Genomic DNA, 13,118 nt, shown 5'->3' on the forward strand with positions numbered 1-13,118 from the left:
AGTGGCCGACAAATTGCTCGTGAGCTGAACATACCACAATATTCCATTCGGCAAATATTGAAAAATGAGCTCGGGGTAAAGCCATTGAAATTCCAAACAGTGCAAGAACTTACACCGCAAGAGAAAGAAAATAGACTCAAAAGAGGTAAAGAGTTGCTTCGCTTGGCCGAAAGTTGTGAACTGCCGAAGTTGGTTTTCTCAAACAAAATGATTGTGTTTATTTGCCAAAGATGTCAGCTGCGCTTTCGGTTGGCTACCAGACCTCAAGCGCCGGCCATGGTGATGGTATGGGCCGCCATAACAGCCGATGTTCGCTCTCCGCTCGTATTCATCGACCGTGGCATCAGAATAAATGCCGAATATTATCGCAAAAATATTCTGGAGGGTGTATTAAAGCCTTGGGCACGCAAACATTTTGGCCGCAGAACTTGGACATTCCAACAGGACTCAGCACCATCGCACTCAGCACGCGTCACCCAAGAATGGTTTCAAAATGAGGTTCCTCACTTCATTTCGAGCGCGCAATGGCCACCAAAACCTCCGGATACCAATCTGGAGTATTTTGGAAAGCAAGGTTGGCACTAAAAAATACCAAAGTGTCGATCACCTCAAGGAAGCGCTTCGCCGGGAATGGGCCAAAACACCGCAGAGAAACATTCGGGCAACGTATGGCGGTTTTATTGGCCATTTGAAGTCCATAATTCGTGCCAAAGCTGACCAATTCGAACAAATCTAAACTTATTCTAAAATTTGACGCTATTTCCGACATTTTTTGCTTTCATTCAATAAAATTTAAAAGAAAAATTTAAATATTCTGGCGTTTGACTTTGTTGCGCCCTTTATCTCACCCTGCATATGCTAAAACTAATATAATTTGGGTATATATTAGGGATTTGGTGCATAATAGGCGTGAAATCGAGCTATATCCAAATATGGTTCGATTACCACTACTTTCAATAGGGTTCGTCCTTGGGCCAAACAAAATAACGATGCAGAATGTCAAATACTTCCCGTTTTTTGAACAGGTGTGTTTGACATATGGTAAGCTCGCTAAGGCTGCATGGAATTGTCTGGTACTCGGTATGTGGATTTAGTAACAGATACCAATTTATCTGGCAGAAAATTGACCGCATATGACCACGTTTTCGTATATAAATATTCGTTATTTGACGTTTCTAATCACTGTTATCAAATTATCCGAACTTTTTTTTTTTTGAAGTATGTTACGGAAACCAATGCCTCCGGTAGAAAATTTTAGGCATGTGTTTGGTTCTAATTACTTCTTATGAGACCAAAAACGATACTAAATCCATTGTGTGTGTGCGTGAAAGATTAAGATGATATAATGTCCGTATTCAGAATCCCGGCAGAGAGGATATCAAAAGTGATTGCTTTCTCAGTTGTTATTATATTTTAATTGTTGTACTTATTACTCTAAGTTAAGCTTAAATATTGGCTTCCAGCTATTTTCATGTCATGGGGTCTTACGAAAGTAAAATTCAATAATCCTAATTTTACACCCTTCTAAAGACTCCGCATTGTAATGTACTTAAATTATCATCTAAAATAACATATCTGTGGCATTCTTTTATACCATACATAGTATGGAGGGTATATTAAGTTCGTCATTCGGTTTGTAACTCATCGAAATAATCATTTTAGACCCAACAAAGTATATATATTCTTGATCAGTATAAAATTCTATGTCGATTTATCAATGTCCGTCCGTCTGTCCGTCTGTTGTAATCACGCTACAGTCCAAACGAATTAAGATAGGAAGCTAAAAGTTTGCACAGATCTCTCTTTTGTCTGCAGGCAGGACAAGTTGGAAGATGGGCTATATCGGTTCACGATATCGTATATCGCCCATATAACGGTATCTCCTGATATTCGGAATTTTGACGATAGTAGCCAGATTTTTCAATGGAAGTGTCTGAAATTCCACAAAAGGAGTCCCTTGTGAGTATTTTACCCTCTGAAATAGAATTGTCTATATAGGTCCACGATATCGTATATCCCCCATATAACGGTACCCCCAATATTCGGTATTTTGATAACTTTACCCACATTTTTCAACGGAATTGTCAGAAAATCTACACAAGGAGTTCCAGTACCCTCGATATTCGGTATTTTGATGATTTTAGCCACATTTTCCAACGGAAATTGTACACAAGGGGTTTTTTGTGAGCACTTTACCCCCGGACAGAGAATTCTTTACATAGGCTAATGATATCGTATTGCATCCATATAACGGTACCCCCGATATTCGGTATTTTGATGATTTTGGCCACATTTTCAAATCGTATTGTCTGAAAATCCACACAAGGAGTTCTTTGTGAGCACTTTACCCTCTGAATGGAATTTTCTATATAGTTCCGTAATATCGTATATCCCCCATATAACGAAAACCCCCGATATTCAGTAGTTTGATGATTTTAGCCACTTTTTCCAATGGAATTATCTGAAAATCCACACAAGGAGTTCCTTGTGAATACTTAACACCCAGACATAGATTTGTCTTAAAGGTCCACAATATCATATTGTAAAGATTTAAAATAAAATTTAATGGATTTTATTTTTTTAAAAATTTTCTAATTCGTTGCAAATGGCGGAGGGTATTCAAAGTTCGGCCCGGCCGAACTTACTGCTTTTTTACTTGTTAGACCTAACAACGTGTATATATTCTTGATCAAATTATACAAATTATAATAGGAAGCTAAAATCTGGCATAGATCAGTCTTTTGTCTGCAGGCAAGTCAAACTCGAAGATGGGCTACATCGGTCCACGATATCGTATATCGCCCATATAACGGTACCTCCTGATATTCGGAATTTTGACGATAGTAGCCAGATTTTTTAATGGAAATGTCCGAAAATCCAAACAGGGAGTTCCTTCTGAGTACCTTACCCTTTGGAAGAGAATTATCTATACAGATCCACGTCTTCATTTAGCCTCCATACAACGGTACCCCAGATATTCGGTATTTTGACGATTTAAACGACATTTCACCGGAATTGTTTCAAATTTTGCATTGAAAGTTCATAACGGGTACTACAGCATATGACAAAAAATTGCGTAGGCAGGTCCACGTCTTCATATTTCCCTCGTATAACGATACCTAATTATATTCGGTATTTTTTTTATTTTAGGCACATTATTCTCTTTGTTTCAAATTTCGTATTTGAAGTTCGCAATCGTTGGGAAATTTGTCAAGTTCCTTCAAAATGGTACATTTTACACCCCACAAAGTATACATATTCGTGATCAGTAAAATTTTTATGCCGATTTAGCGATATCGGTCCGTCTGTGAAAATCATTCTAGCTTTCGAACGAAATGAAGTAGGTTGATAAAAATTTTACTCAAATGAACATTATGTCTGCAGGACTTTTGGTATTGAAAATGGGTCATGTAGGTCCACGTTTTGGTATAGTATCAAATTTGGTATTTGAAGTTCGTAGTTGATATTACAGCCTACCAGGGAAATGGTATGTGCACGTCCATGTCTTCGTATAGTCCCCATATAATAGTACCTCCTGATATTCGGTATTTTGATGATTTAGACGACATTTTACCGAAATTGTTTCAAATTTGGTTTTTGAAATTCGTAATGGTTATCACAGCCTAAAACAGAAAAGTACAGCCTATGGCAGGACATTGTCTGTGCTGGTCCACGTCTTCGTTTAGCCCCCGTATAATGGTACCTACCTATATTCGGTATTTGTATGATTTTAGCTACATTATTTATCGATTTTTTTTATTTTTCAAGTTTTGCATTTAAATTTTGTAATGGCTTATGACAAAAGTTCCCCATGCAGGTCCATGTCGTCCTATAGACCCTAATATAACGGCTACCTCCGGCATTTTATGATTTTAAGAGAATCTTTAAGGGATTTTATTTCTTTTATTATTTTTACTTATTTTTTTGAAGATTGCCCAATTCGTTCCAAATGGTGGAGGGTATTCAAAGTTCAGCCCGGCCGAACTTTTAGCTTTTTTAGTTGTTCAATTTAAATTCCCATGTAATTTTTGTGTTATAACCTACCGAAAAGAATATTTTCATTGAAAATACACATTTCTGTTTTTTTTTTATATTTATTTACAGACATATTTCTAAGATCCTGAATAGCGCATCAATGTGTAATATAGAAAAGTGAGTAGTGACTTAGAAAGAATTAGCAGACTGTATTCAGGGAACATGTTCAAATGATATATATTATTGGAAATACGTAAGGAAGGTGAAATGGAAGAGTAATGGAGTAGTAATACAAAGAATTTTGTCGTAACTTCGTTGCTTTAATAAAACTAATAATGGTGTACGATGTCCTTGGTGGTATGTATAGATTTCCAAACTTCGCTGTAACAACATTAATCTAAATCAGCTATTTCTTATAATTTATCTAAAGTGGAAGTTTAAACTGTTCCTGGGGCAGGTTGCAGATTAACTGAGGCCACCGATTGGGCATGACCAGCCAATGGGGCAACATGTACAGCACCACGAGTCTTGGCAACGAAAGTGCCACTATGAGCTGGAACTACAGCAGGAGCGGCAACAACATGTGGAGCGGCAACTACATGAGGGGCAGCAACTACAGCGGGGACGGGACCGGACACCACTTGAACAGGTCCAGGACCAGCAACAACATGAGGAGGGTGGGCAGCTACTGTAACAGCGGCGGGGGGATGAGCTCCAAGTACCACAGTACCAGGAAGAGGACCACCCACAACAACTGGTCCCCAGGGCAAAACTGAGGAGTTAGCACCCAAAGCCAAAGCAAGCAGGACTACGACAATAACGAACTGGAAAACAAAACGGAAATCGATAGTTAAATGTTATTTGCAAGTTAAGTACATAAGTATTTGCAGATGCCAGTAATTTATTTCGAAACAGAATTTTCATTTCAAACTCGATGAATGAATATACAGCTTATTTATGAAACAATCTTCCTATGATATAAAGGTTTTTGTGTTTAAAAAACTATTATACATTTAGGGACTCATTCGTGTTTTTAATTTATTTTCAAATGTTCTAACAAATTTTGTTTTAATTTGGGAAATTTGTATCAATCAATATTTGAAATTTTTCACATTTTAGTCTTAGATTTTAAATCAGTTTGTATTCATTGATATGATTTGTTTCTTAAGGCGGACACATTTCTCTATTCCGTTTTAAGTTCTTTTCATCGTAAAAGTGTCATGATTGTCACTTGGTAATTTCATTATGAAACTTAATATCCTTGACATATTTCCATTCGAAAATCTATTTTATTTTTTTTTAATTTGACATTTTCACAAATATTAATAAAAAAATCTGTTTTTGTTATTTCTCCAATCCTCACCTTCATGATTGCTACGTTTTGTTGTATTGTTATTGGTTTAATGCTAGAAATAACTCTACTGACATCTCAACATGGAACTGACCTTTTATAGCAAAACCATACCGTGTCCAGCATATATGTATTTTTATCTATCTATAAACGTCTTTTGTTCTATTTTCAATTATCTAACTTTTACCTCCCTCACACTCCCCACACATATATAGAATACCGGCAATGCATTTCATTATGTCCAGCATTCATTTAAATAAACAATTCCAGAATTTATTTCAACAATTTCAATGTCAACCTACACTAATCTCCATTAACACCTGAGCTATTTTTACATGGTTACAAGTTAATGGCTATTAAACAAAACCAACGGTCTCAAAGGAAAAGCCAACAATCTCTAAGAAAAAGAATTAACACATTTATACAAGTGAATGTAGAGCAAATTGCTAGCCATGTCTACCCCGCCAAAAATCGTGGATACGGAATGTTACAAAAAGTCATTAATGAGGACGTCCATTTCGCCCCTTATGTGATGTTAGGGAGTTCAATTCATTTGTCATATATCTTTACTTATAAGGAAACGAAATAGATTTTCTATTTTCTTTTTTTTATGATGATCACAATAAAATATGACTCTGTTTTGAAAATCCCTTATTTTAAACCAGTATGAAAGGTCAAAAGTCGGGCGGCGCCAACTATATAATACCCCACACCACTATGTGTATTTGGTAGAGCTCCCGTAACAAAAATAGTTTGTACTGGGAATTTATCTGAAGTAGTGCATGTTTATATTAAAAACCAGTAAAGAAAGTCTTAAAGTCGGGTGGGACCGACTTTATGATACCCTACAACACTACAATATGTTGGAAACCCCTCTTATGTCTAAATTCATTTATATTGAACTAATGTCATAGAGGCCTGCCCAGATGTTACCCTTATTTACGCATTCCGCCGTGTTGTTATGTATTCGAAAAAAATTAACAAAAGCCATGGTCCATTTTACAGCTAAGTATAATCCAATGGTCATCCAATATGCTCGACTTCTTTCCTTTTTTTTGGTCCATTTTGACGTCTGTATTTAAATCTCCATAACAGTAGGCTTTAATTCTCACCCTAACGCTACCCCATGGAAAATTTCGTGAGGAACGGACGATAATTGCGACCTGTATATAATACTTTCAACACATAGTGCTGGGGGTGTAGAAATAATTATATAATAAATAATAATTTACAATTCAAAATTGTAAGTCAAATTGAAAAAAATCGCATGCGATAAAAAATATGACAAAAATTTAAAAGAATTTAACAAAAAATATTCACTTTTTTATTGGCATATTTTTACGCGATTTTCCTTCATGTTATCCTTTTCTGGCAAGAGACCACTCCGAATTGACGAGAATTGTGAAAATCAGTCCAGCGGTTCTAGACTTATCAGCGATCTAACTAACATTCCCTTCTTTGATATATGAGATTATATATATTTTGCTATAGAGAGATTTTGGATATGAGCATCAATGTAACGGTCAGAAATGACATTTTCGTGTATTTGTGATTTCGCCGGGATTAAAAATATTAGCGGTTTAGTGGAAAGTTTCGTATTTTTACAAAACAAGTAAAAAAACATTAAGTTCGGCCGGGCCAAACTTTTAATACCCTCCACCTTAGGGTAAAGGAAACATTAGAAGAAATGTGGCAAAAACCATTAAAATGCCGAATATCGGGAGGTACCGTTATATGGGGACTATGCCAGAACGTGGACCGATATATCTCATTTTCAATACCAACCATCCTAGACACAATACCAATTGCTCTGCTAAATTTTGGCGCTCTACGTCAAATAATGTGGGCTGTATCGTGATTTCAACAGACAGACAGACAGACAGACAGACAGACGGACAGACAGACAGACGGACATCGTTAAATCGACTTAGAATTTTATGCTGATTATGAATATATATACTTTATGGGGTCTACGACGAATATTTAAGGATGTTACAAACGGAATGACAAAGTTAATATACCCTCCTTTCCACGGTGGAGGGTATAAAAAAGTTATGGTCAAGTATTTTTTTTTTTCTTTTTTTTGGTTCCATTTCATTATTTTGCGATCATAACCAAAAACAATAGGGTTCTATTCTGACACTAACCCCACCTCCATTTTCAATTTTGTGGGAATCGGGCCAAAATTGCGACCGGTAGGTTGATTACAAATTAACATGGACAGACGGACGGACGGACATACATAGATAGATCGACTCAGCTCGGCGAGCTAGGAAGATCCATATATACATTCCTATGTGGGAAACCAATATTTCGAGGTGTTACATAATTTTTGGCCCAATCAAACTTATAATATCCCAACACATAGTGTTATAGGGTATAATCAGTAAAGAAAGTCTTAAAGTCGGGCGGGGCCGACTTTATGATACCCTACACCACTTTGCACATTTAGTGTAGCTTCACATAACAAATAAAAAAAATTATGGGGAATTTGTGAGAATTAAATCATACCAATTACGATTATAAATATAATTCAAAGTCCAAAGGAACAAATGTATATATATATATACTTCTCAAAATGAAGTAGTAAAATTTTACTCAAATGTTATGGCTGCAGGTCCTTTGGTATTGAAAATGGCCAAGTAGTTCCATGTTTTGGTATAGCCCCATATAACGGTACCTCCCGATATTCGGTATTTTGATAATTTTAGCGATATTATTCACCGGAATTGTTTCAAATTTCGTATTTGAAGTTCGTAATTAATACTACAGTCTTAGACACAAAATTGTCAGTACAGGTCTACGTCTTCGTATAGCCCCCATATTACGGTACCTCCTGATATTCGGTATTTTGATGATTTTAGCATCGGAAATGTTTCAAATTTAGTATTTGAAGTTCTTAATGGATATGGCAGCCTAAGGCAGAAATTTGTCTGTGCATCTCCACATTTTGGTATACCCCCCATATAATAGTACCTCCCTATATTGATGATTTTAGCTACATCATTCACCGATTTTTTTTTTTTTTAATTTCCCATTTGAATATTGTAATGACTTATGACAGAAGTTGCTTCTGCAGGTCCATGTCGTCGTTTATACCATAATATGAGGGCTACATTTGATATTTTTAAGATTTTAAAAGAATTTTTAACGGATTTTATTTTATTTATTTATTTATTTATTTATTTATTTTTTTAAATTGCCAAATTCGTTCCAAATGGTGGAGGGTATTCAAACGTTTTTAATTGTTTTTAAACTAGCATAAATTAAGAGGCTCTGAAAATATCGGTCTGACAGACCGGGTGGTGATTATACGTGTTACATTTTTTTAAGGCCGTATATGCAGGATAACGATGTCCGTCCGTCTGTCGGTCTGTAGAAATCACTCTATCTTCCCAGCAAATTGAACTGGGTTGATAAAATTTAACTAATATGAGTGTTTGTTCTGCAGGACACGTTTGGGTATAGCCCCCATATAATAGTACCTCCCGATATTCGGTATTTTGATGATTTAAGCGGCATTATTCACCAACATTTTTTCAAATTTTGTATTTGCAGTTCATGACGGACACTACAGCTCGTGACGGAAAATTGCCTATGAAGATCCAGGTGTTAGTATAGCCCTCATATAGCTGTACCTACCTAAATTCGGTATTTCTATGATTTTAGCGGTATTATTCATCGGAATTGTTTCAAAATTTCGTATTTGAAGTTGGTAATGGGTACTACTGCCTATTTTCCCTTATCATCTTTAAAAATGTTATCCAGTTTTCGCGTAACTTCTAAAAAATAACACGTTAACAGATTAGTTTTTGTATGACTTCATTTACAAAAAATACAAGACGACACTGCTCACGTAAGTATGGCTGTTCAAATTGTTGATTTGTGTGGAGTTGCGTTTGACTATAATGTATATATAATGTACTATGTCAAAAAAGAAATCTAGAACGATTACTTTACACAAACATATATAATGGCAAATAATGCACGTCCGTCTTTCGTCGTGTCCTAACTAATTATGAATAAAGTTATGTTTTTCAAAATCAGATATGGTATAAACTAACTCGAGGCTTTTGATTCGAGCTTTTCCTAAACATGATGTGTTTAAATTCGAAAAAACACTTCTGCTTACAATTTTACCCCCTTCAAAAAGCAAATAACAAAATTACAAAAATTCACATAATTCTTAATTTATTTACACAATAACAAACTGTTTCACTTAATATGATATTTTAGAACAGAAAAAATACGACAGTGTTTTCGTAAGAAAGTGGTATTGAAGAATGATAGATAGGGAAGTGGTAAAAGACTAAAATGTTGATAGAAATAAGTAGCAGAATGAAAGGCGAACGAATGATAAGCAAAAAATAAGATAAGAAATAATGTGATGAGATAAAAAGTACATATTTTGATACAACGGTTTAACATTATACAAGTAATATGGCAAAGGATGTCCTGATGAATGAGTGATCGCGAAGATATCTAAAATACTTCAATGCTCAATTGAGCCAGTTTCAGTTGAGAAAATTCTTCTCGGATGGAATTTAAACAGTTCCTGGAGCGGGTTGCAGATTAACTGAGGCAACTGATTGGGCGTGGCCAGCCAAGGGAGCAACATGTACAGCACCGCGAGTCTTGGCAACAAGAGTGCCGCTATGAGCTGGAACTACAGAAGGAACGACAACGACATGTGGGGCAGCAACAACAGCAGGAACGGGACCAGAGACCACTTGAACTGGTCCAGGTCCAGGAACCACATGGGGAGGATGGGCCGCAACTGTAACAGCAGCATGGGGATGAGCACCAAGTACTACTGTGCAGGGTAGGGGTCCACCCACAACAACTGGTCCCCAGGGCAAAACTGAGGAGTTGGCACCCAAAGCTAAAGCGAACAGGACTACGGCAATGACGAACTGGAAGATAATAGATAATGTAGTTGCAATTTGAATAGTCTTTTGTTTGATTTATGAAAATATACCGTTGCAGTGGATTATGTTCACCTCCCCTTCCCTCCAATCAGGAGCTCATTTTAATCTGCCAGATCTATACAATATGCCCACAAGTAGTGTATCTATATATCTATAAAAGAGGAAAATGTTTGTACGTTTGTTTGTTTGTTTGTTTGTTTGTTTGTAATTTATGGACTCGAAAACTGCTGAATAGATTTTTCTGAAAATTTCCATATATACTGCAACATCGCCTGAAAGTAACATAGGCTATATAAATTTTTGAATTTCCACTTGGAACTGGAGATATAGCATCAGAATCGGAGGTACCTCCCAAAAATTTAGATTTTATATGCACATATCTATTGATCGGTTAAAGATACAGTCTCCAAATTTGGAATGTGTAACGGAATTTGGAACAAAAATAAGTTTGCTAAATTATATTGTAATCGGTTCAGATTTGGATATAGCTCCCATATATATTTTCGACCGATTTCGTTCATTTGATGCCTCAAACACAATATGAATGTTCGATTCCAATGAAATTTGGAATATGTGACGGGATTTGATCCGAAAATAAATTTGTCAAATTATATTGAAATCGGTTCAGATTTGGATATAGCTCCCATATATATTTTCGGCCGATTTCAAGCATTTGATGCACCAAACACGCTATGTATCCCCAATTTCAATGAAATTTGAAACGTGTGATAGATTTTATCTAAAAAAATTTATTTCCCAAATTATATTGAAATCGGTTCAGATTTGGATATAGCTACCATATACATTTTCGGCCGATTTCATGTGATTGGTGGACCAAACAAGATATGTATGTCCAAATTTAATGAAATTTAAAATAAGTAACGGAATCGGGAGCAAAAATGAATTTTTCAAATTATATTGAAATCGGTTCAGATTTGGATATAGCTCCCATATATATTTTCGACCGATTTCATGTATTTGATGCACCAAACACGCTATGTATCTCTAATTTCAATGAAATTTGAAATGTGTAGCGGAAATTAAAACAAATATACATTTGTCAAATTATATTAAAATCGGTTCAGATTTGGATATAGCTCCCATATATATTTTCGACCGATTTCAAGTATTTTATGCACCATACACGATATGTATGTTCGATTTCCAAGAATTTTGGAATATGTAACGGGATTTTGATTAGAAAATAAATTAGTCAAATTATATTAAAATCGGTTCAGATTTGGATATAGCTCCCATATATATTATCCGCCGATTTCACATATTTGATGCACATTTGACAAATTATATTCAAATACGCTCAGATGTGATTATAGCTCCATATATATACTTAGCACCCAAAGCGAGAGAGACAAAATCTGGCACCAGCAAAAATTGCACAATTATATTGAAATAAGTTGAGGTTTGGATATAGCTAACATATATATTTCGGCCGATTTCATACATATTATGCACCAAACACGATATATATGACCGATTCCAATGAAATTCAGAATGTGTGGCGGAATTTTGTTATAATAATAAATGTGATAAATTAATTGGAAATTAGTTAAGATTTGGATATAGCTCCCATATATATATTCTCGGTCGATTTCACATATTTGACGCACCAATTTCAATTAAATATGAAAGGTGTAGCGGAGTTTGGTGTAAAAGTATTTTTTTTTTAAATTATATTTAAATCGGATCAGATTGGGATATGATTTTAATAAGAACCATTGACCCACAACGCCTTAGGCTAACACTAAAAAACAACACAACAATTTATTTGAAATACGCTTATTACGGCGAAGTATGTTGCTATCTCGAATTCACTACTTGCAATAGAAATGCCACTCTACTTAAAAAATTGCAGTTTCCTGCACGCTTGGTATTTGCAATGAAATAAATAAATCCAAAGGACAAACCCTTCGTGTATGCATGTCATGTTACTGCTTTTGTAATGATTTTGTTTATTAACGCATTAAATTAGTGCAATATTTTTTTTAATTTTTAAATTTGTTTTTCTTTATCCAACATATATTCGTAAATAAAATTTTGAATGCATATAAAATCAAAAGGGGTAGCGAAGCGCACCGGGTTCAGCTAGTATTATATATTATTGTTATATTATTTCGAATGTAACTTTACTAAAATTGAGCTCGAGGTCTTTTTTTAGTAAACTAACATTTGAAATAATTTAAAATAAAGTTCGAATAAAATAACTAAAAATTAGAATATTATTGTTATATATTAGCTAAGCATTCCGGACTTTGGTTTTGTTCTATACTCTTATAGGTAGAATTTTTCGTTTCGATTTCGATACAAATTGTTTATTCATACATGATGAACGTTGCGAAAATTTCTCTCTATTTGTTGTATTTAATTTTTTAAGTAGACAAATAATTTTTCTTAAGCACCCACTGATTTTGTGTGGTATTCCAGGATATATTTTTACGGATTTATTCGATTCCATTACTATAAAATTTTTAATATAAATTTTATTTATATTCACACAATTTGTTTTTTTTTTTCTGCAAATTGTTAAATTTAATTTTTATATATTTAGTAAAACATTTGAAATACTTTATTACTTTTATCCTCGATTTACCTTCATGTTTGTTAATTTATTGTATTTATTCTATATTGCCTTAGATGCTTTGACGTTACAAATAACTATGGGAATTTCATCCCAACCACACACCTTATATATGAGAACAATTCTTAGTTCAACATTTTTTTAATGTTTCATTCTCTTTTATTAAACATTTTCCCCCTCATCACTCCCTTGTAGATAAACTACATGAGCGCAATGCATTTCATTATGTCCAGAATTTACAGAACCGAATGAATTCCAGAACTTATTT

General features: G+C 34.8%; 2 protein-coding genes across 2 annotated transcripts; both read right to left on the bottom strand.

The window, feature by feature from the left end:
• Positions 1–4,075: 4,075 nt before the first annotated feature.
• Positions 4,076–5,414, bottom strand: LOC131800502 (adult cuticle protein 1-like). The gene is made up of 2 exons (XM_059131356.1): positions 5,339–5,414; positions 4,076–4,799 (listed from the first exon to the last, which is right to left on the bottom strand). Exons 1-2 carry the CDS (start codon positions 5,342–5,344, stop codon positions 4,413–4,415), a joined length of 393 nt encoding a protein of 130 aa, XP_058987339.1. The 5' UTR covers positions 5,345–5,414; the 3' UTR covers positions 4,076–4,412.
• A 4,097-nt stretch (positions 5,415–9,511) lies between these two features.
• Positions 9,512–12,868, bottom strand: LOC131806719 (adult cuticle protein 1-like). Its single transcript, XM_059131329.1, has 2 exons — positions 12,863–12,868; positions 9,512–10,239 (listed from the first exon to the last, which is right to left on the bottom strand). The coding sequence occupies exons 1-2, from the start codon at positions 12,866–12,868 to the stop codon at positions 9,871–9,873; spliced, it is 375 nt and encodes a 124-aa protein (XP_058987312.1). The 3' UTR covers positions 9,512–9,870.
• Positions 12,869–13,118: the final 250 nt, after the last annotated feature.

The sequence above is a fragment of the Musca domestica genome, unplaced genomic scaffold (genome assembly GCF_030504385.1).
Source record: "Musca domestica strain aabys unplaced genomic scaffold, Musca_domestica.polishedcontigs.V.1.1 85, whole genome shotgun sequence".
In the NCBI taxonomy this organism is placed as follows: Eukaryota; Metazoa; Arthropoda; class Insecta; order Diptera; family Muscidae; genus Musca; species Musca domestica.